At 44.4% G+C, this 22,434-nt stretch overlaps 1 protein-coding gene across 3 annotated transcripts in view; it reads left to right on the top strand.

Moving 5' to 3' along the window:
* The window catches only part of LOC133396321 (cadherin-7-like), an 83,692-nt gene that overhangs the window by 38,643 nt on the left and 22,615 nt on the right, over positions 1–22,434 (top strand). For all 3 annotated transcript variants that reach the window (XM_061666046.1, XM_061666047.1, XM_061666048.1), the window contains 5 exons: positions 1,203–1,322; positions 12,524–12,691; positions 15,973–16,160; positions 17,262–17,515; positions 19,078–19,214. In XM_061666046.1, the coding sequence (XP_061522030.1) occupies positions 1,203–1,322; positions 12,524–12,691; positions 15,973–16,160; positions 17,262–17,515; positions 19,078–19,214 (867 nt within the window). The remainder of the gene's footprint in view (positions 1–1,202; positions 1,323–12,523; positions 12,692–15,972; positions 16,161–17,261; positions 17,516–19,077; positions 19,215–22,434) is intronic.

The following is a 22,434-nucleotide window of genomic DNA, read 5'->3' as shown; positions in this document are numbered from 1 at the left end:
GGCGCACGCAGGACTCTAATCTTCAATTTCCATGATCACTTCATTCTGTAAAAGCCTGTAAAACACGTCTCACGTCGGAAAGGCACCGTTTTTTACGAGCGGCTTTTTTTCCCAAAAGGCGTCGCTTTTCTGCCATACGCTACGATATAAACGCGTGCTCGGCCCGCCGCGCCATTAAAGTGAAATATTCAGCTGCCCGCCCGGCTGCGAAAAAAGCCGGTGGAAAATGACGTTTTTTTTTTTATTTTTTTTTTTTATGCTTTTCAAGGTGATTTCACCAATGGGCACAAGTCGCAAACAAAAACGCCTGGTAGAGGCAATTTTTTAAAACACCCAGTTATTTGTTGAATTTATGCCCTTGATTAAATCAACATTTTTTTTTGTCTTTTAAATGATTAGTTTTGTTTGCTGCATTATATCGTACTACACATATTGTAGAAATAACAATTGTATTCGCACCTGTAAAACCCTAACGCTGCCTTATAACCCTAATGGAAACCCTAACCTTTGTTTGAAACTCAAACAAAACAAAGCCCTCACCCTGTCTTGAAGCCCTAATTCGAAACTGTAACCCTCGATTGAAAACCAAACCCTGGCTTGAAACCGTAATTCGATTAAAGAATAACGTGTAGTAAAGCGTCTAACTGGAGTTTTCTCATTCCAATCTGAATTGTATCGCGTGAGCTGCGACGTCTGAATGTGCTGGAACATCGTGGACAAACAAGGCTTAAGTCCTCGTTAACATGGACAGATGGGTCACACTCTCCATCTGGCTTCTACGTTTTGGCTTCAAAACGCTCCTGCAATCGGGACTAGAAATGGCAACGAGGGGAATATAAAGTTTAAAACCGGAAGGAGTAACACTCCAGCTTGTAATCAAACGTGGCAACCGTGGGTGTTTTTTAGTGTGCGTGCGTGTGTGTGCTGTTTTAGCGCATAAGAAATGCTTATTCTTCATTACGTATGAAAATACCAAGTCATTGCAAAGCTGAACAGCAGCACCAACAAATAAAGGCGATATTACGCCTCATGACATTATTTACCGCCTCACTAGTTTCTTTTCCGTCGCTCCCTTCCAAGTTCGCCCCCCTTACTCCGCTCTCAAGTGCAATCGGTCACGCGCTCGCTGCCGACGTTTCCACAATTAGCCGCGTTTGCGGCTGTTGCCATGGTAACTAATGACGGCCCGTCCGCCCCCGCAGGAACCATGGTGGCGCAAGTGGTGGCCACGGACGCCGACGACCCCACGTACGGGAACAGCGCCAGGGTGGTATACAGCATCGTGCACGGGCAACCCTACTTCTCCGTGGAGCCCAAGACAGGTGGGTGTTTGCCAACCACGGGCGCAGGAAGGAAGGATGATTCGTGCGCCTGGCACAGTGCCGGGATCCCGCTTTGAACTGATCGTGTCATGGGCGATGTTTCATTCATTAAGCCTCGCTGTCAATCAAATGTTTGCCTTTGGAACTGGAGTCAGAAAAAAAGGTGGGATTGATGACATTCTGACCCCAAATTATGTTTTAAAAATTCAGCCCACGAAGCCAGTTCATCTTAGCCATACAGACTTTGGTTGGCACGTCTATCTTGATATGATGCACAAAAAAATGTCTCAAGAAGCCGTGCCTGAAAACACACAGGAAGTCTGCCATTTTGTTTTGAAGTAGCAATTTTAGCTTCATTTTCCAGGGGTCCTTCAAAGACGTATGATATTGCCCCCAATTGTTTTAAAAACTCCGCCCCTGAAAGCAGTTTTACTGAGCCACGTGGATTTTGGTAGGCAAGTCTATCATTAGTTGGCCCAGAAAAAAAGTCTCTGAAAAGACATGAGAAGACTGCAACTATGCTCTGAAGTGGTCATTTTCCAAGGGTCTTTCAAACAGGAACACTAGCCCCCAATATTGACAAAGAAAAAAAGAAAAGAAAAAAAAATCCGCCCCCGAAGACAGTTTGACTTAGTCATGAAATTTGGTAGGCGTGTCTATCATAAGCAGACATACAAAAAAGTCTCAAGAAGTCATGTTTTTTGGTTTAATAATTTTGACCATTTTTAAAAGTTTTGTCTCGTGGTGTTGATGAAGAGATTCATATGTTCTCCCAGAAATCTATTAATTAATACTGCTGCCCCTTACGCTCTTTCAAGCACTGTATATATGTGTGGATATCAGTGGCCTGTTCATTGCAGCTTTACTTATATTTAGATGCATTTTGTTTGCAGTTCACATTACACAAAGAACTCTCTCGAGTCAGGATCAAAGAAATAAGGACACACCAATCCGGAGCCCTCGAGAGAGAGAAAAATGGCCACCGATCGCGGCGCTACGCTGAAAAAGAAACAATTCCATTAAAAGTGTTACATTTTCTGCCAACGCCAACCCGCGTTAATGTCGTTACAGTCGTCTGAAACGAAATCTGCTTGGCGAGATTGGACTGAAATGTCCACTTTTCATGAGAATCTGTGTACTGAGGAAACACTCACACCCTCCATTCGTCGTGTGTGTGTGTGTGTGTGTGCGTGTGTTGCTACCTCCACCTTGAATCTCGCTAGCCAATTAAGGAGCAGAACCGCTGCTCGGGCGCCCGCCACTGCCGCACGCACCTGTGAACCCTGTTTACAGAGTTGCATCAGAAAGGCTCCATCAAGCCCTCAATGCAGCGAGACAGCCGTAATGCCGGGCTCAACAACTCAAACGAGCGCCAAACTTTTCCCGGGCGTCAACTTGACTCAAGCAGAGGAGAAGCTGGAGCCGGATAATGGCTGGATTGTAACAACACCTGCGATGGATGAAGGGGCGAAGGCAACTAGGACTTAGGGTGCAGCCTGCCGTGAGACAAAATGAATGCCTCTCACTAAAGCTGCTTCACACATCCACACACACAAACACACACACGTAATTTGTGGTGTGCAGTAATGAAGTCGAAATACTTGGTTAATTCATTCAACTAGATTAAACAGGTATCTGTATAACAGTGAAATCGCTCTGAATCGAAAAACAACAACAACTACTCCAATGAACACAAACTCACACTTATTCAGGAAAAACTGTTGTTGAAAACAAAGAAGACAAAGTATCAACAGAACACACACTTTCATTAACAACGAGCTCAAGTCTTAACGCAAAACTTGTCTAAACGTGGAGCGTGGGATGGAAAACAAGGCTTTCGAACTCGGACTCACACGACAAGAAAAAACTAGCACAGGACAAAGGGAAACAGACGATACACCCACACACACACGCAAGGAAATGGGAAACCGGTTAGGATTAGGGTTAGGGTGGGTTACGATGGTTTAGAATTAGGGTTAGGGTGGGTTACAGTTAGTGGGATTCATAAGCACGCCACCGCACTGAAGTCACATATTGCTTTTCTCTTCTGGAACCAGTAGGGCACGTACTACCGGGACAGCAACGGCCAATCACATTGCAGTGGAGCTAATCATACTGCAGCACGGCGTGTCCTGCCTAGAAGACAAGTGGGAATCCTAAGAAAATGCAGTGAGGATATATGCAAATCTTGCTAGCAGTTTTAACGTTGCAATCTCCTTGATTAAGTTAAGGTGTTGATCGTATCTGTACTTGTATTTAAGTACAGCGTGTTAGTACGTTCGCCACCTCTGCACATATTTCATACAATCTTGCCTTGTTGGGAGTTATTGGCTGGTTTTAATGATGCCACGAATCCTAAAAATAGGAAAGAAGCAACATATCATTCCCCCTACCCGCATGGCCCGGAAGCTCACATAGTTGTCACGAGAGCCGCGGCTAATCTACTCGGCGACGTTGGGGAGGCTGTTGTTTGTGTGCCGAGTGCCATCCAACTCCCCCATCGTCCCTCCTCCTCCCTTCGCTCTCGGTCTTTGTTACCCCGTGCGGCGCCGGTGTCATTCCCGGGGAGAGGAGATGATTAAAATCCCTACTGCGGCACACGGCCTCGCGCCGCGCTCTGACTCGCCGCCCCCGGTGCTAACCAGCCGCGTTGTTGCCGCGCATTTATCTGGCTGTCGCCGCGCCACTGGCGGCAGACAGGTGGCGAGTGCCCCCCACCCCACCCCCACACCGCTCGCTAAACCCGGATACTTGACATTTGTCTCGGGAGGAGGAAATAAAAGTTGAGATTTCACAGGAGGCCTGGTGCTCGGCGGTCAGCCTAGCGAGAGGCGCTGATGAATGTGATGAGCTCTTAAACATGAAGAGGGCAGGAAGGGATTTGTGAGGCCCCTCGGGCGGCCCCTTTCACGCCAAATAGATCCCCGTAACACAAAAACAGGGCAGCGGCGTCTCCAGCCAGGTGACATTCAAGCATGGCTAGAGCCATTCAGCAGCATTAACGGGCCACATGATGCCGCCATACAAAGGAGCCGTGTCCTGCGAGAGCATATATTCACTTTTTTTTGCCATTAATACCGCGTTATTCCCCAAAGAACGAACAAAAACACAACATAAACACTTGTTGCTTGGCAGAATTGCCACGCATGTTCTATGTTTTAACACAGCGATCCCCCCCGAGTTTTTTGGGGCCACAGATTGCTTTCAAGTCAACCATTATTAGGACTGACATAGTAACAAAAACTAATTATTGACACTGACCATTATGCTGAATGTATTTGTAGTATTTACTGGGTACTGTGCTTGTTCCTCTTCAACGAGCTGGTCCCATCTTGGGGTAACAGAAGACAATGGCACCCAAAGTGTGTCACTTATGTCCTGTCTACGCCGTCATTTTGTTTTGGTTGCCGTCATTGCAGGACATCCAGCGCCACAATGATGGGAATGCAATCAAGTTATTCTGTGCTTTTTTTTCCAAGCAGTTTTGAAGGCTTCATTGCCTCATTTGAGAGCCTGCAGCTACATATTATGCCGAGCGCGCTTGTTGCATGAGAATCACCTGTCATATTTCAAGTAGGACTGCTGATATTGACTCTTAAATGTACTTTATTCTTCTCGGAAGGTTCTCATGGCTGCTTTTCTGCATCTGCGTGTCTTTATTCTGTGCGCAGTATGACAAAAGCCCCAAACTGTTGAGGACGGTTGAGGCGTAATGAGTTGCTTGGTATCAGTTTTCAGGATTAAACACCAAAACATGCTGCTAAAACAGCCAAGAATGGCTAAGAGCAAGTCCTTTTAGTGGCTCTTCTTTCTTTAACAGGAGGGTAGCAACAATTTGCGCCATCGTTTTCACAGAACTCTCCATCAATGGACTCCTGACAGGATGTGTTAGTCACACTCGCAAATGTTTTTGTGTGTTGTTTGTCATCAGAGGGAAATAATTGCACCACAAGCCGCTATATTAGCCAACAGCAGGAGGCTGCGAGATTTACGAGACGCCTCGGGCCATAATGTCCTCGATTTGGGAGCCCCGTGCAGAGCCGCGGCAGCACACGCGCACAAAAACGGCCTGTGCTAACATCTCAATCACAAGACGATCACTGCCGGCGCACGTCTCCTTTTTGACATTTTCACACGGGATGTGAGAGGGCGGCCAGTCGGGATTGGACGTGGCCTTTTCTTTTGTTTGAGCTCCTGGCTTTTAATTAGATTCTCCAGTGAGAGCAGACAAAGCCGTCTCGCCGGCCATCACCTGTCACTAGCACATGTAGGCTTTTTCTTTTGCGAGGTGAGTCGTGTCGCTGCTTTAAATACCCTTCAGAATGTAATTAAGGCACCCGGTGTTTCACACTAACTCTTTTGTGCTCTTGTTATTCCTGACTTTGCATGCGTGCATCTCGAGCGGCCTTAATGTGCGCGGATAATTACAGGCTGAAGGACCCGCGGTATCGTCGAGGGTGCACGCCGCTCAAACCCCCTTGAGGCGGCTATCAATTAAGAGCCCGGTCCTTAACACCTTTCCGCGGCTTCACCTTCAAACTGAACTACAAGCAATCGATCAATATAAATTACAAAAGTTAACCGCTGTAGGCGTGGCGACATATGTATTTGGCCCGCATTATGCATTGCTCGGAAGCGGCTGGACCTATTCAGGATTAAGTAGCGCTTCCCAAGGGCACCTTGTAGATTCAATTTGGGATTAAAAAAAAAAAAAAAAAAAGCAGAGTTGTTGGAAGAAAGCGATCTGGGGATGCAACACAGCGGGCAGCCACACAGCTTTCCTCAGCCCCCCCCCCCACACACACACATACACACACACGCCGCACTCCTGACCATTAGCCCTCGGCCACCTCATTGCCAGAGCAGCATCGCAGTTGGGAGCACTTTGTCAAAGTCACCCACCGCCATGGACTCAGGCTTGTGCCGCAAATGGGACTAATTAGTAACTCGTGCTTATCCGGCAAACACTTGGAAGCCCGCCCCCTCGGTGTGCCAACACCTGGTATTGACAAGGTGTTTAAAAGTAGCCCCCGACGCAACGGTCGCCACAGAAATGACCACGGATGTGCTGGTGCCGAAAAAAGGCAATTCATTACTGGCTGCTACATGTCAGCATATACAATAACAATAACGATCCCCTGAAACCATGCAAATATGCCCCCAGAGTGGGTGTGTGAAAAGCTTATTTCTGTGACAGAGGCTGTGTAAAAAGGTATATCGGTAGGACAGAATCTGGAAACCCTGCGGATGAAACTCATTCCGGCACGAATGTGCGCTTTCGGACTCGGACCTACAGTTTGTGTTCGTAAGCGAGGGTGGGAACCTGGCTCCCCGCAGGTAATAGGGGGTTGAAGTCGACCCGAGAACTCGTTGGCTTCAGAAGTGCGACTATGTGAAGGTGTGTAGGGCAGGCCGGGCTAAGGATGTGAAGTTTAACACCCAGGACTCACTTCTTCTGCCTTAGTTTATTGAAACATACTTGCCAGGAATGGGAAAATGCAGTTGACCTTCAGATTTCGTGGCTTTCAAGGCGTAACTGAATGAAGAGTTTAACACCCAAGACTTATTTTTCCTGCCTTGCTCTGTTGAAAAAAAAACATTTGTAGTAGGAGCAAAAGTAGTTTGTCTCAGTAAGTGGCTGAAAAGGAGACGTAGTCGACTTAACGGTATTAAATCTACTGCTACGTCTCTGTGAAAGAGGTTTTTGTTTGGTCTGACCACAAAGATAAGCTTACCCACAACTCGCACACCAGCAGGCTAATTTGATGAATTGTTTATTCACCCATCCATCAACTTCGTTTCGTGCTTGTCCTCATTAAGGTCCCGGTTTTACCGAAACCTATCGTCCGGCCTCATTGCTCATCTTTGGTAACGTCTATATGTCACATTGTCAGTGACATTCCGTGGTCACCGGCTGCCAAATGGCTATAGTCCCCGCCATCCCAACCCCACCTCCTGTGCATGTACAGGGTCTTAAGGTCTTAAAACGTATCCGTTATCTTCCACGTGAACAAGATTGCTTCCCGGACTCGTTATAGAAAGCAATCAGTGGCCGGTAAATCTTTGCAATGATCCACTGCTGGTGTGAGTAAAGAATGTAGTTGGCCTCATGACAAACGTGTCACCGACCGAGGCTTGCGAGTTTAGCAACGGGACCCGGCGTAACGGTGATGATGAAGATTAATTGGGACTTAAGGGGCGGACATGTTGCTTGGATGCTAATTGCCATCGTCAACTCATCAGTGGGTTCTAGTGTCCACAAGCGCCTTCCGGGATTAAGACTATAGAAAATGGCAAAACCCGTACTATGTGGTAGTTCATCATAACCAAAATTTGCAAACATTTTGTACAAGCCATCATGTTATCAACCGATACTTATGCTAGTTATCGCACCGAGCACGGGGGGAGTCCACTACCTGTTTTCCGGGTTTGATCACGTGACGAGAGCAGCTGTGACGTTATTTTCGGTCGACAGCAGAGGGGGGTATTGCCCAACATGGCGGCCCGCTGAGATGGATGAAAATGGATGGATTAGTCTGTTTAAGTCTTATTCCATGAACGCAGTATTAATCAGAATACAGCGTTTAGACAATTGGTGGCACATACAACGTATTCTTGCTGAAAACATTTTTGATTTAGTTGCTCTTTAGGTTACACAACCGCAGGTCTACGATAGAGTAAACACCGTTAGCTAATTTCATATAGCCTCCCACCGCTAGTTAGAACGAATTGTAATCCCTCCCCATTTGGTTAGGATAGAGGGAGGATAGACACAGCCGCTGGTGCACTTTCAATCGCTTTATTGAGCAAACAATGAGAAAATATAGTAAACACAAGCACATTCTTAGATGATGATCTCAACTGACACCGTCACTCAACACGCAGAGAGACTAACAGTTTAGCCAGTTAAGAGCCAGACGACTCTACATTCTCATACGCTGATTTCCACGTCAGTCGACAGGCCGAGCGTGCCTTTGAAAGGCACACACACATTCACAGATACTATAATGTAGAACGTGAGCATGGCGACCCCCGAGTGGAATGTATCCCCCGTGATAAACGGAGGGTTACTATCGTAGTCGTGTTCGTCTTTATTACCACGTACACACTTGTTGGCTTTCTCACGAAGACTCATGGTTATGCAAAAGAAATGTGAGGTTTCAACCAGATTGCTGAATCATAGAAATTTGCAGAGGTAAAGGGAAACCTATTTAGTTATTTATAATAATTCCATGAAACTGTTGGATCACAGGACAGAATAACCAATTATCTCACACAGCCGAGTCCGTGATCAAAAATTAGTATTACAAGGATTTGGAGAGGAGTCTTGGGGAAGAAACACAAACAAAGAAAAAAATGCTATGCTAATTGGGATTTGCTGGGATGCACTTGCAACTGTTGATGTATGAAGACAAGCGCTGATTAGTCTGGTATTTTCACGCCAAAATAAGTTTTCTTGGACAGTAAATAAATGGAAAAAAAAAAAATAAACATACTAATTTAACTGTTAAAAAGTAGTTTTATCGTGTGGGCTGGTGAGAGGCTTAGATCAAATTGCCAGTGCATAGAAATGAGTTTTCATGCCAAATGAAGAGTTTTATTTGACAACAGTTATTTCTCTGTAGCCTGCTAAAACGTTTCCACTAGACTAGTAGTGCCAATTTAACAGTGTTTTGCTGTTGATGTTGTTTTTACAAAGTAAATAGGTTAAAAAGTCCAATTTTGACTGGAGGCTGGTAAGAAATTTCCACTAGACTGGTCGTGTCAACTTTGTTGGAAGTTAACTCCATGAAGACAAGGTCAACGCATCCCAATAGTCCCTTCAGTAACTAAAACACTCATAAAGAAACTTCTGGAGAGCCATCAAAGTCTTGTAACAACTCCGGGCAGGACGCCCCCCCCCCCCCCCCCCCCCGTGATAGACAACTTACAGTCCCATCCTTCCTTTTCCTTTTTTTTAAAACGGTGAACAGCAGAAGAAGTTACGACATTAACACTCGCATAATGCATTGCGTAGTCATGAGATCCAATCGGCCTCTTGCTGGGTGGAAAGCGAGCCGAGCTTCATCGCTGGTGGTCGGCCAGCGAGGAAGCCCGGGATGCTGGCTCTGGCCCAAAGGCGGTATCTGGGCGCGCGTTAAAGTGTGCATGTGTGCGCGTGTGTGTTCGCACAAGCTCGACAAGTTAATAAAGCAAGCGATTGTCCTCCAGAAAGAGAGGTAAGAAGCTCCACCGAACCATAACACAACGCTCACCGGCCACTCCATTAGGTACACCTCCATAACCTCATAACACCTTATACGATAAGTTTATTAAAAAAAAAAAAGTAGTTACACCATTTTGATTGATGACACTGCCAGAGAGGTATTAATTGAACAAAATGTTTATTATTGCCGAGGGCTGCGTCACACGGAGTGGTGCTTCGAATATGTTTCCCTTGTCGAGCAATAAAGCAAAACAAAGGAAGAAAATAGGAAAGTATCTTTGGAAAGACATATTTATTTAAACTGTGATCAATGATTGATTCAGCTTTTTTTTCAAAAGTTAAACTTACACACTGCCATGACCAAGCCGTCGCGCCGCTGTTTTCATGGCAAATCCTCAGAACGATCATAAAACTTTGACTCACACATTATATGGTGCAGTAAAAAAAAAAAAAAGCTTTATAATTTAGTTTCGCCCATCTGTCTACGACACCTGTTTCCATTTGGGGCTCATTTGAGTGAATTCCCTGGTAGGAACTCCAATAAGTACGAGCACTGGGAATCGCCTTAAATGGCCACTTCAAACCCATCCATCCATCCATCCATTTTCTGAGCCGCTTCTCCTCACGAGGGTCGCGGGCGTGCTGGAGCCTATCCCAGCTGTCATCGGGCAGGAGGCGGGGTACGCCCTGAACTGGTCGCCGGCCAATCGCAGGGCAGATACAAACAACCATTCGCACTCACCTTCACACCTACGGGCAATTTAGAGTCTCCAAATCATGCATGTTTTTGGGAATGTGGGAGGAAACCGGAGTGCCCGGAGAAAACCCACGCAGGCACGGCGAGAACATGCAAACTCCACACAGGCGGGGCCGGGGATTGAACCCCGGTCCTCAGAACTGTGAGGCTGACGCTCTAACCAGTCGTCCACCGTGCAACATTTTCAGGCTTCTTCTTATGATTGACGTGAACACCGGATATAATTGTCCTAAGATGAATTTTTCCCAAATTCTTCGCCTTTTTCATGGTGAATCCTCCACGACTGAAATGCTCACTAGTGAAACGCGTATTTCAGTATGTTTTAGAGTTATGAATGAATTATGTCTCCGACAGCCCCTCATATAAACATGTTTTTAACCCGCCCCCCCCAAAGAAATGCACTCCTTTGCAAATATTGACAAAATTCCTCAGAAATTCAACTGATGAAATAAAACCTTTAAAGAGCAAAACATTAAAAAAAATTAAATGAATAAGCAGAAGATGCAAGTCATGATCGCACCAGCTCACAAGTTCGGCCAATTCCTGGAGCAACAAAGCCCCTCGCTGCGGCTTCATCACGGAACGTTTCCGTGTTTTCGGGTCAAATTTTAGGATTGCGAAGCTTCTCTACTTTCACAGACGTTCTCTCTTATGGATCGCAAATGTTTATTCGTTCTCCGGTTTGTCCGTACTGCAAACGGTTTTACCGTAAGTGACGTGTGTCGCACAATTGTAAAAACACGTGATGCTGTTCAACACAGCGAATCAGATTCGACGCCGTGCTCCACCAGCATGAGAGAGAGAGAGAGAGAGAAAAAAAAAACAGAACTTGATTCGGATTGCGGCGGGTTCTGGAATTCCTCCAAAATGGCTGCTTCAAACCAAAACTGCCTACAATTTTGGGCATGGGTCCTTGAGACCTTTTAGTGCATCCTGTTATGATCGACACGTTCACCCAGTTTCGTGTTGATCAGTGGAAGCGGTGTCGGGGGCTTATATTTCATATCTTAAGTATTTGGGACAACAACGAAACATACATTTTCACCAGAATACACACTTTTGAAGAAATTGGTGAGTTTTTCGGCGTTTTGTTGCCCCCCCAAAAGCAGATTCAAAATAAATAAATAAACGTAAACAAACAAAACAGTCTTTAAACACCCTCGTAACATTAAAGGCGGATGACAAGGGCCTCATATGAGAGCTTAGTCGGAGTGCAGTATATAGTCAATATACATTGTTTTCATCGCATGCATTATGATTTGTTTGTTGTGATTGTGAAATGCCATACAGTATATGTTGGAGGTGGGTCTTTAATGCGCGATTGATTCTTCCCTGCCAATTGTGTCGTAAAACAACACATAAAGGACGCCGCTAATTGAGTATTCGACACAACTATACATTTAACGATCAGTGTTTTCTTCTTCCTTTGCGTCTCTTTGAAGATTACGAGAAATTCGCCTTTTGATCCGCTCCATCAAACCGCCGAACGGCTGAAAAATGACAAAGTAATCTCCCACAATCTGCGGGAATCTTTAATAAGTGTCGTTTAATGAACGAACGGCAAGTCATTAACTTTGAAAGCGGCAGTGATTGCTTTTGAAGGATTAGCGCACTTTCTCTGCATTTTAAAAACACCCGCCGCTAATTTATCGGAAATGATTGTGGCGATAACGTTTAGATTGCAAAAACCGAGCCGTTAATCAAAGTGACGCAGGAGGCTGTTTAGTATGGCGGTCATCGGATGTCGGTGGTCTCCTGGCTCAAATTTGGATCATTCGCACAGGTCCATATGCCCCGCCCACTGACTGAATTATTCTGTGAAGTATTTAACATGTACATTGGTGCCTTGAGGGGAAAAAAAAAAAAAGTTTTCGTTTTTTTGTTTTTTTTTTTGCCACTCCCTGCCGACGTTGACTGTCAAACTAAACATAAAATAAATGACACCTTGTGTATTTAGAACAACCGAACGACGTTGCCTTAAGGACGGCCCGCTAGCTTCCCATCCATCCATTTTCTACACTGCTTATCCTGTTTAGCGTTGCGAGTGAGTTGGAGCCTTTCCCAACTGACTTGGTGAGAGAAATAGAGGAGACCCAAGACTGGTTGCCAGTCAAGCGCAGGGCACATATTTATATATTGTCCCACCCCAATGGGATGCATTTCTAATATCGCTGTAATGGCAGATTTTATTTTTGTTTTTGTCACGATTGTAATAAAGAACCTCCGCTGCCCCTTTAGGTGTCATCAGGACGGCTTTGCCCAACATGGACCGCGAGACCAGGGACCAGTACGTGCTGGTCATCCAGGCCAAGGACATGGTGGGCCAGATGGGCGGGCTGTCCGGCACCACGTCCGTCACCGTCACGCTCACCGACGTCAACGACAACCCGCCTCGCTTCCCTCACAGTAAGTCACACCCCCGATCGTCCTGGCAGGTTGATTTAAAAAAAAAAAAAAAAAAAAGTGGGCCTCCACTGATTGGTTTCACTTGTTAATTTTTTTTTTTTTGTTGCCATTAACATACTTGGATCATGGGGAAACTATTTTGACACACTTTGCTGTCAATAAAAGACAATTCCATTTATATGGTTCACCATATTATGAATTTTGCCAATAAAACTAACAATCAAAAAAACCACACACGAAAGAAACTCTCCAAACTGTTTATTTTCTTTTGATTTTATCTCAATTAAAATAATGTGCAATAAATAGCCATGAAGTGCACTTAAGATGGGCTGAGTGGCGAAACATTCAGTTAAAAGCTCTTTCTGACACTTTAAACGGACCCTTTGCATAATTGCTACTTTTGGTTTGGGTACTTTGAAGTACATTGGGTGGGCCAAACGTACATTTGGCTTGATAAAGAATACCGTCTGATTTATGGATACACACATTTTTTGTTCTCCTTATTGTTGTTGGCGTCAGCCCACAAAACTCGGTGGAAGCCTTGCAGAAGCACAAAGGGAGAACATATGACATTTTGAAGATCTGGACCCAAATTTTGGAATCGTAGCATCGTTCTGTCAAAAATGTGTTTTTTTATTACTTTGGTCATTTTGTTCGTTAAGTTGCTCTTCAGTTTATGAGTTAGTTTGTTTCGTTCACACATTCTTAGTTGGTTAGTTGATTGTGCTTTTTGTGGATTTGTTTCTTTATCAGTTTTGTGAGTTAGTTGGTTGGTCATTTGTCCGTTCTTTCATCGTTTGCGAGTAATTCAGTTAGTTTGCTCACTTGTGTAAGTTTGTTAGTTTGCTAAACTCTTGAGTTTGTAAGTTGCTTTGCTCGTTCGTTGGTTAGTTACTAAGTTGTTAGTGGTTTGTTCGTTAGTTGGTCCGTTAGTTCATTCGTTCATACGTATGTTAACTAGTTTGTTCATTTGCTATGTTTGTTTGTTTCCTAGTTTGTAAGTTAGTCAGACAATTTGTTAGTTTGTCCTTTCAGTAGCTAGTTTTTTAGTCGGTTACGGTTATTTCGTATGTTCCTTTTTTTGTTAGTACTGTACGTGTATTGGTTTTTACGTTTTTTTTAGGTATGTGCTTGTTCGTACGTCGGTGCATTCATTCGTTCCTTAGTTTGTTCTTTCTTTTTATTTAGCACTGACGAACAAATGAAAAATCGCTTTTGTTTACAATCCAACCTTGGCGGCGGTCTCACTCTAGTGGTGGGGGGATGATTCGGAATATCGATAATATTGATAGCAGTGCTGGGGGTATTGGGCTTGTTCAGTGTGCAATTTATATATATTGTTTCCGCTTTTTTCTTTGTTTTATTTATTCTAAGTCAAAAACAAAGTTCACTGAAGGGAGGAAATTTGATGAGTTGCCGCTTCATCCCTGTATTTCCTTGGTATCGATCTCTATCGAAATCTCACAGGATCGCACACCACTACTGCGCTCTGCTAAATTTCTTACTTTGTCGCTGTCTTCACTAGCAGCAAATTAAAGCAGCTTTCCAGCAAGGTGTTCAATCCCCCTGCTTCATTCCTCATCAGAACCGTAAAAAGCTTTGGCGTGGGATACCTGGGAACCATCCGATGCCATTTTTGTATTTTTTTTTTTATTTTTTTTTAGTTGTTGTTGTATTTCCTAGCGTGCTAATGGCTTCCCGGCTCAGCTTTAGGAATCAAAGGCGTCCGGGGCTTCTTGCGATGATCCAAAGCGCCGGCAATCAGTTTACCACCAACATGGCTCGGCGCTCTCGGGCCGCCGCCCGTCAGCCCAGTCAATTTGTTGCCTCCCGTGGAGAAGGAGCGCACAGAGATACTGAAGTTTGCACAACAAGTTATCAATGGCGGTTAAAGCCCGCTGTCTCTCTGAGGTGATCTCTCCGGGAAGTTCATCGGGTTTATTCCCGTACCCCTCGCAGCGTCAATTGTTGATAGGGATTCGCCCCCCGAATTGCTGCTTCAAACCAAAATGGCCAATATTCTGATAGGTCCATATTTAAGAATCAGAATCAGAATCCTCTTTATTTGCCAAGTAAGTCAAAAACACACGAGGAATTTGTCTCCGGTGGTTGGAGTACAAGCATAGACAGCCATTTTGACAATAAATACTGTTAAGCTAGACATGTCCACCCAATTTCATATTGATCAGTGAAACTAGTGTTGGGGTCTAACTTTATTATTTGGGTCAGGGTTCACTGTTGAGCCTCACGGTCCAGGAGACGTCTCAGAGGCAAACCCGGCCGGCCAGGCCGGCCGGTGGGGGTGAAGGTGCAATAAAGGTGGAGGCACAAATCGTCGCTTGCCTTTTAAACAGCCGCTATTCCACGGCAAATTAAAAAGCCATTATACAGCTTACACGCCAGCAAACAATGTGGGGCAGATTAGCATTTAGACGGCCGGCGGAGGGGGACACTGTCAGGAACACAGAAAGGTCTCGTAATGAGCTCTGTCACGCCGATTGGGTGGAGATTATGATTATGAATATGATTCCCTTCTTTATTCTTGCGAGACTACTTTAAATCCGGGCGGGTCGGACAAAAGCTCGGGGAAACACAACGGAGCGTCGCGGAGTAATAGAATCTTTTGAAGTGGACGCTCGGATCAGAGCGGACCAAAGAACACAATGGAGTTGAACTTCCATTTCCGGAAGAATGAATTGGGACGGCCGTTCGTTCTGACAAAATATGGAGTCCCGCCACACTGCTTATACCTGTAGGCCAGTTAGGAATCCTAAAATGTTGATGAAAACATTGCCTGTACCGTTTAATACGTCTTGTTTGACGTTTGAGTGACGGTAGGCTACATTCCAGCTATTGACTTTAATGACACATTGCTGACGTTGTTGGGGGCTATTAGAGCATGTTTGAACGCCATATGCTCTAATAATGCATACGCTGTTGTTCAAAGCAAGGGGAGCGCAAACCTTTGAGCTCAGGGGCTTTCCTTTTTAAAAACGGACAGGTTTATATAGCGTGTCACTGAATGCTCATTCGTGTGGTTAGTCGTTATTGTACAGCTTCTATGCTGCTGATGAGTGGTTTGGGTCCAAAATTGTGGCTTCACACAGAGTTGATTGAGCAAATTACATCTTGTCATCATGGCAACCGAGATGCTTTTGCTATTTACCGCCTACGTACGGTAAATAAAGAAATGAAGCCCACAAATATGGCCTTCCGCCACACCGCCCCTGGTAGCCTAATGAACTGGCTTCTTGCCTCGTGTCTGTCCTTTTCCCCCCCAGAGGTCAACCAGTACACCGTCCTGGAGTCGCTTCCCGTGCAGTCGGCGGTGGCCCGGATCAAGGCGGCCGACGCCGACGTGGGCCCCAACGCCGAGATGGACTACAGGATCGTGGACGGGGACGGGCCCGGCGTCTTCAACATCACCACTGACGAGAACACGCAGGAGGGCGTCCTTCTCCTTTTAAAGGTGCGGCCAGAACCTCCGAAGATAAAAACAATCAATACCTCATCTAAAGTACCGGTACATCACACAGTTGGGACACTGTCGCTATCATTTCAACACTTTTTCCCGTGGCGAATCATGTCAAGTCAAATAAGTCGTTCCAAAACTGGCATGTGCTGTTCAGGACATGTCTCGATCCACATTCCTACCTGCCGTTCAGGTACGGAACTAAATGTAAAATAAATAAGCAGATACGGTGGAAGCACTTAGCCATGACAATAAACACACAGGGGAACATCCCTAAATGCAATCATTTGTAACAGGGACAAATGGGCCAAGCCAAGATGAGTGGAAAAAAAAAAGATGAAATCTGTATGTAACATTTGTAAAACAGTATTTTAAAATGGTAATTCTCAAATGTTTATTTGATCATTTATGTCATTTGAAATTTGAACCGTTAAATGCAAAACTGTTCATTTTACACATTTTGTATGACATTATTTACAATAAATCAAAATCAAAGCAACTACTTGATACAATTAATGCATGGTTCTTTTTTTCTTTTTTTAAATAAATAAATACGTTTTAATGAACACATTTGATTTAACAAAGTCATGCAAAAAAATGTTACAGGACTCTTGATAATATCAATTTTCAGCAAGCTGGATTAAAGAACAATTAGTTGTTTTGGTCCAGAATTGTTCTGCAGTTCCACACAGACCTGATTGTGTTAATAATAGCAACCGCCGCTTTTAATATTTACCACCAACATGGGGGAAAAAAAAAAAAAAAAAAAAAAAGCGGACGTGTCAGACGGGCCAATTTGATCTTTTTGTTTGATTTGTCAAATCAATGTTCTCCCGCAGGTTATTAAACAGCACAATGAGCGCTCCAATAAGGCGAAAAGTGAATTGACAAAATCTTTTCAGCAGCCCTCATTTTGCAATGATTGTCAGCCGCGTTTGCGTGCGCGCCGCTCGATAATATCGCCCTCGCTGCACATTCCGGCTGTAATCCATCAGCATAGTCTTTGCGCTAACTTTGTAGTAATGCTCTTTAGTATATGTGTTCTATTACAATATCCCCCCCCCCCCCCCCCCCACTACCCACCTTCGCTCCTGGCAGCCTCTGGACTTTGAAACCAAGAGCAGCTTCTCACTGCGCGTGGAGGCCACCAACAGGAACATCGACTCCAACTTCCTGAACGTGGGTCCGTTCAGCGACACCACGTCGCTCAAGGTGACCGTGGAGGACGTGGACGAGGCGCCCGTCTTCGCCGCGCCATTCAGCAGGATGTCCGTCTCGGAGGACGCCCGCGTGGGCGCGTCCATCGGGAGGGTGTCTGCGCACGACCCGGACACCTCCAACAACGGCATCAGGTTAGTGATGTCACACACTGACTTGAGCGGATGTATTTTTTCCACATTATTATTGTTATTACTATTGGAATTTGCCCCCGAAATAGCCGCTTCAAACCAAAATGACCGACTTCAGCACCGAGCATGGGTCCTCGAGACTTTTTCGTGATAGCAATTTCTTGCCAGTCGGTGAAACTGGAGTGGGGGGGGGGGGGGGGGGGGTTCATTTTTTTTTTTTCTTCCCATTACAGAATGTCACTTTTTTGGGGGGGGTTTTGGTTTCTTACTAAATTCTTGTAGCGAGAACTTTCACCTTGGAGTTCGGCGGGCTCGGTGTAATCACAATGGCTGGCTCTTAAGCAAACAGGCGACAGTCACAAGCGCTGCCAGATGGCGCTGAGTGTGTGTGCGTGTGTGCGTGCGTGCGTGCGTGCGTGCGTGTGTGTGTGGCAGGGGTGCGGGAGGGTGCAGCATCTGCAAAAGTGAAATGCCAGCGTGAAGCCAGAAAAAGGGCATTCCTTCAGTCAGGTCAAGGCTCAACATGGTGACCTTTTCGCTTCCGAACACGACCTCACGTCGCCAGTCTGTCGTCGTGTCGCATCCCCGCCCCCCGTGCGTGTCCCACCCTCGCTTTGCGTTAATTGAATGAATATTGCAGTTGCTCCGTCACGATTGTTACTAACCCTAATCAGAAAATCAGATTACTGCACCATTGTAGATGTGAAGTACTCCTTTTTTTTTTTTTTTTTTTTTTTGGTGGTTATAATCAGCATCTGTGATATACCCCCCCCTCCCCCCGCCCCCCTCCACCCCCCACATCAGTCGAAATGAAAATTATTGTGGAACTAATGGAGCCACCAGAGTCAAATTACTTTGCCGTGATACCCTTTGGGTGTCGGCAAATTGTAATTTTCTCATAAAAAAAAAGTGTCCTCAAAGGCATGAAGTTGATATCATCAACATGTATTGATTTTTGTTGTTGTTGTCTTTTTTGTTTCATGCATGCATTTCGAAATGTGGCAGTTGACCGAAGCCCTTTTACGGCATTTAGAATCCCTCCTTGGTACAAAAAACATATTTCATATACATTATTTTTCAATTTGCAAACACACCCCAAATGTGGTACATTACAAATGATACAGTCATTTTAAATTTTAGACTCTAGAAAATATTTTTTTAAAAAAAAAATATATATATATATATATATATATGTATAAAAAGAAAAAAAAAGTGGGATAAAACTTCTGACAGTGTCATGCTTACACAATATAAATATTTGAACTATTAATTCTAAATATTGTATGATAAAGAAGAAAAGAGAAATCTTTTTAAGATTATTATTTTATTTTTTTTCACAATATTTTGCTCGATTTTATTTTTCAATTTGACCTACAGTGTAAGAGGGACTCCTAACTTGAGTGACCAACACGCAAAGGAGATATAAAATGAATTAACAGAATATAAAACGTATTTATCTCACCCAGGGCATCTTTTTCACAGAAAATTCAGCTCCAACTCCAAATGGTTTGACTTTCTTGATGGTTGGACTGTGACTGTTTGTGTGTGTGCGCGCGCGCGCGCAGGTACTCCATCGACCGCAACACGGACATGGAGCGCTTCTTCAACGTGGACGCGCTGAGCGGCGTCATCAGCACGGCCAAACCTCTGGACCGCGAGGCCAACTCCGTGCACAACCTCACCATCCTGGCCATCGAGAGCCGTAAGTTTACGCAGCAAACGTAGCGGAAGCCTTTTGAGCATTTATTCCATATCTTTCGTTGCAGCCTGAGGTCCGTGTACTAGTAGCCTCTTTGTCCTCACTAGTAAGACTGCGCCTTCCTGGAACTGTTTTCAACTACTGTGTGACATTTCTGCACACTCTCGTTGGGGGCGCTTGTGTACACAATCCGTGTAGCATCGAAGACACAAATTCTTTAACTTTTTGGCTAAGGGGCAATTATTAATTTTTCTCTCTCAAGGACCCCCTCGTAACCCTAATATCAATTTAACATAACTATAATTGCACCCCTGAATGCCATAGCAATTTAAAAAATAGTTGCCCATTTGTGAGTCAAGAAAAGTTGGAATGTTACAATAAATGTAGGTTTTTTAGTTTATACTGCCTTGTGTTCCGCACCATCTCTCCGATTCTAGTATTCAAAAAATACTAATCATCTTTTCATGTGTTTCGGCTCTTTATAAGGCAATCCACAAGAGTTGATAGTCCGAATTGAGCGCATGGAGGGCATGGAAATGCGGCCTAAAGATTTTGTGGCGATGTCAGTGAATATGAATCCAAGCGTGAGGACGGTCACTCTGACCTCCTCCCGGGGGTGACGCGCTGACTCAGGGCGCGCGCCCGCTCATGTTAATGTGACGCGGCGAGGAGCTGCGTGCCTGTTTTTTTTTTTCAATTTTCAATTATTTGAATCCATCCATCTTGCACTGGCCCCAAGGACGCAGTCACATCACCTGTCAGCCATTCTGGTTTTACATCACGCTTTGCTTTGAAGGAGACGTATTTTGCACAGTTTTCACAATCTAAAACAGTTCCAAGGTGTCTTATTATCAAGTCTCTGACATTATTTTGTCAAAACACCCAAAGGAACAAGAATTATGGCACTTTTCACAGCATACTTTTTTGTTTTTGCAGAAATTAGCCTGGGGCAGCACAGCGAGCTAGTGGTTAGCACATCGAGCTAGTAGTTAGCACATGTCTCCCAGTTCTGAGGTTCTGGGTTCGAATCTCAGTCTGGCCTTACTGTGTGGCATAAAGAGTGAACCGACTTGAAACCATGTTTCATTGACGTTTAACGCTTCAAGTCAACTCATCGCTAATCACGTGGTTTTGGCATCTTTTCTTCCAAACGGCCATTTTACAGAGGACTTTTGAGTGACCCCGTCGCCAGATTATAACGGAGAAGCGAAAGGTCCGTCCAACAAGACGATACATACTTCATACATCGGCATATGTTAGAGAGTGGAAGGATAAGATGGTTGTTAAAGACCATAGTTGCCAAAATGTTATGTCGCGTGATTTGCAAAGACAACAACTTTATTCGTTCACAGAAGTTGTGTGATAGCACACTTACTAACGTCGTTACACTTTCGTCGCCTTATTACAGTGCGGGCGACGGATTTTACGCAAAATCAAACGAGTAACAAGTGTAATACAATAAAATGACAAGCTAGAAACAGTTCAAAAGAGGCCACTGTGCTCAAAAAATAGCAATGACGTCATCAATTAACTGACATTATAGTCGACTACAAACGATCTTTAGTTGTTCTACAACTAAAGAGTGTGGCGTTTGCTTTGTGATGGTTTTCTCCTGGTGCTTCGGCTTCCTCCCACATTCCCCCATTCCCCAAAAAGGCATGAACTTTTAGAAATATATTGTTGATTTTAGTCTCACTTTTACTTTGTGCTTAATTTCTAGTCATTTCCACTATTTCTATTGTGCAAGGTGGCGGTTATCAGGAATCATTGAAGAGAAGCGCTATCACATCTATGATACGGTGGATGCCCTGAATTGATTGATTGATTGATTTATTACTTTGTGGGTTATTTCTCGTTGTTCTGTTTATTTGTATTGTGTCAGGTTGTGGTTATCACGAATATCTCCCGAGAGGAGCATTGGATCTACAGTGAATTATTTCTTGTTGTTCTCATTATATTCTTTGGTTGGTGTGTTTATTTCTGGACTTTTTGGGGGGGGATTATTGGCATTTGTTGCTTTTGTTTCCGTTGCGCAAGGTAGTGTTTACCATGAATGACTTCCGATTGGAGCTACTGCATTGAGTGTAGAGTGCATTTCTGAGGACTTTTTTTGTTACTCTGTGGATTATTTCTCGCCGTTCTTTGTATTTCTTTTGTTTAAGGCAAGGGGTTATCGTAAATAACCGGACTGCAGAGGTATTGCATTAGTTATATGGCTCACTACAGTTTTTTTCATTTTTGTTTTTAACTTTGTGGTTTTGTGAACTTGGACATGACGAGTGTTTCACACAGTGTAATAGATTGAGAAGGAATTAAAATGTCAGAAATAGGCATCTTACAAAAGTCTATTTGTATACGAGAAAGGCACTTTGTAAAATATGTCCCTTTTTTAAATGTATTTTTAATTTCTAATTTTCATTTTTTTGATTACATGCCTCACAGCGCTCCTAATGTGTGATGTCGTGGCACATTGTGCCTCTCGGACACTGTCTGTAGCCCAATAGCTGGCATCTGGCAGCCACTGTTCACCCTTCGTGCGAGCACAGTCGCTCACGTTCCGTCCAAAACCAGTCTGCGGCCCTGGGGCGCCGCGCGTCCTTTTTCTGTCGCCGTCGCATCGTCCTCGGCCATCTGAATGTCAGTGCATCATCTCGGGCCAGCTTTGCGGCTCCGCCAAGCTGAATTATCGTCTAGTTTGCCTGGCCAGAGACGTTTAGGCGTTGGCGCAGGAAGTCGCACACGAGCCCGAGACCGGTGCTGTCAAACTTTGCAGCCTGTTGGAAGCGCGCTGTGTGTTTGTCACCCCCTTTTAAGCCTGTTGTGTGTGTCAGATTTTTATTATACAATGCCGTAGTTCTATCTTCCCGACTTTGTGGATTATTTTGAGTCATTCTGTATGTATCTATTGTGCAAGGTAGCGGTTACAACGAATAACTGGAGAGAGGCGCAATCTCATTAACTCTAGGGTTAATGCTGTGGTAACTTTTTTTGACATTGTGGATTATTATTATCAATTGCTGATTTATTGAGTATAATCAATAACAGTATGGATAAACTATCACATTAGCTATATGCTGCACGTCGTGCTATTTTTAACTGTGGCTTTTTTGAGTCATTTTGTGTATTTCTATTGCACAAAGTGGCAGTTTATCATGAATGACTTGTGGGAGGAGCTATTGTATTAACGTTACAGCGCATGCCGTGAAATTCTTTTTCCACGTTG

The sequence above is a fragment of the Phycodurus eques genome, chromosome 21 (genome assembly GCF_024500275.1).
Source record: "Phycodurus eques isolate BA_2022a chromosome 21, UOR_Pequ_1.1, whole genome shotgun sequence".
NCBI lineage: Eukaryota > Metazoa > Chordata > Actinopteri > Syngnathiformes > Syngnathidae > Phycodurus > Phycodurus eques.
This window is presented reverse-complemented; position numbering and strand designations above follow the sequence as displayed.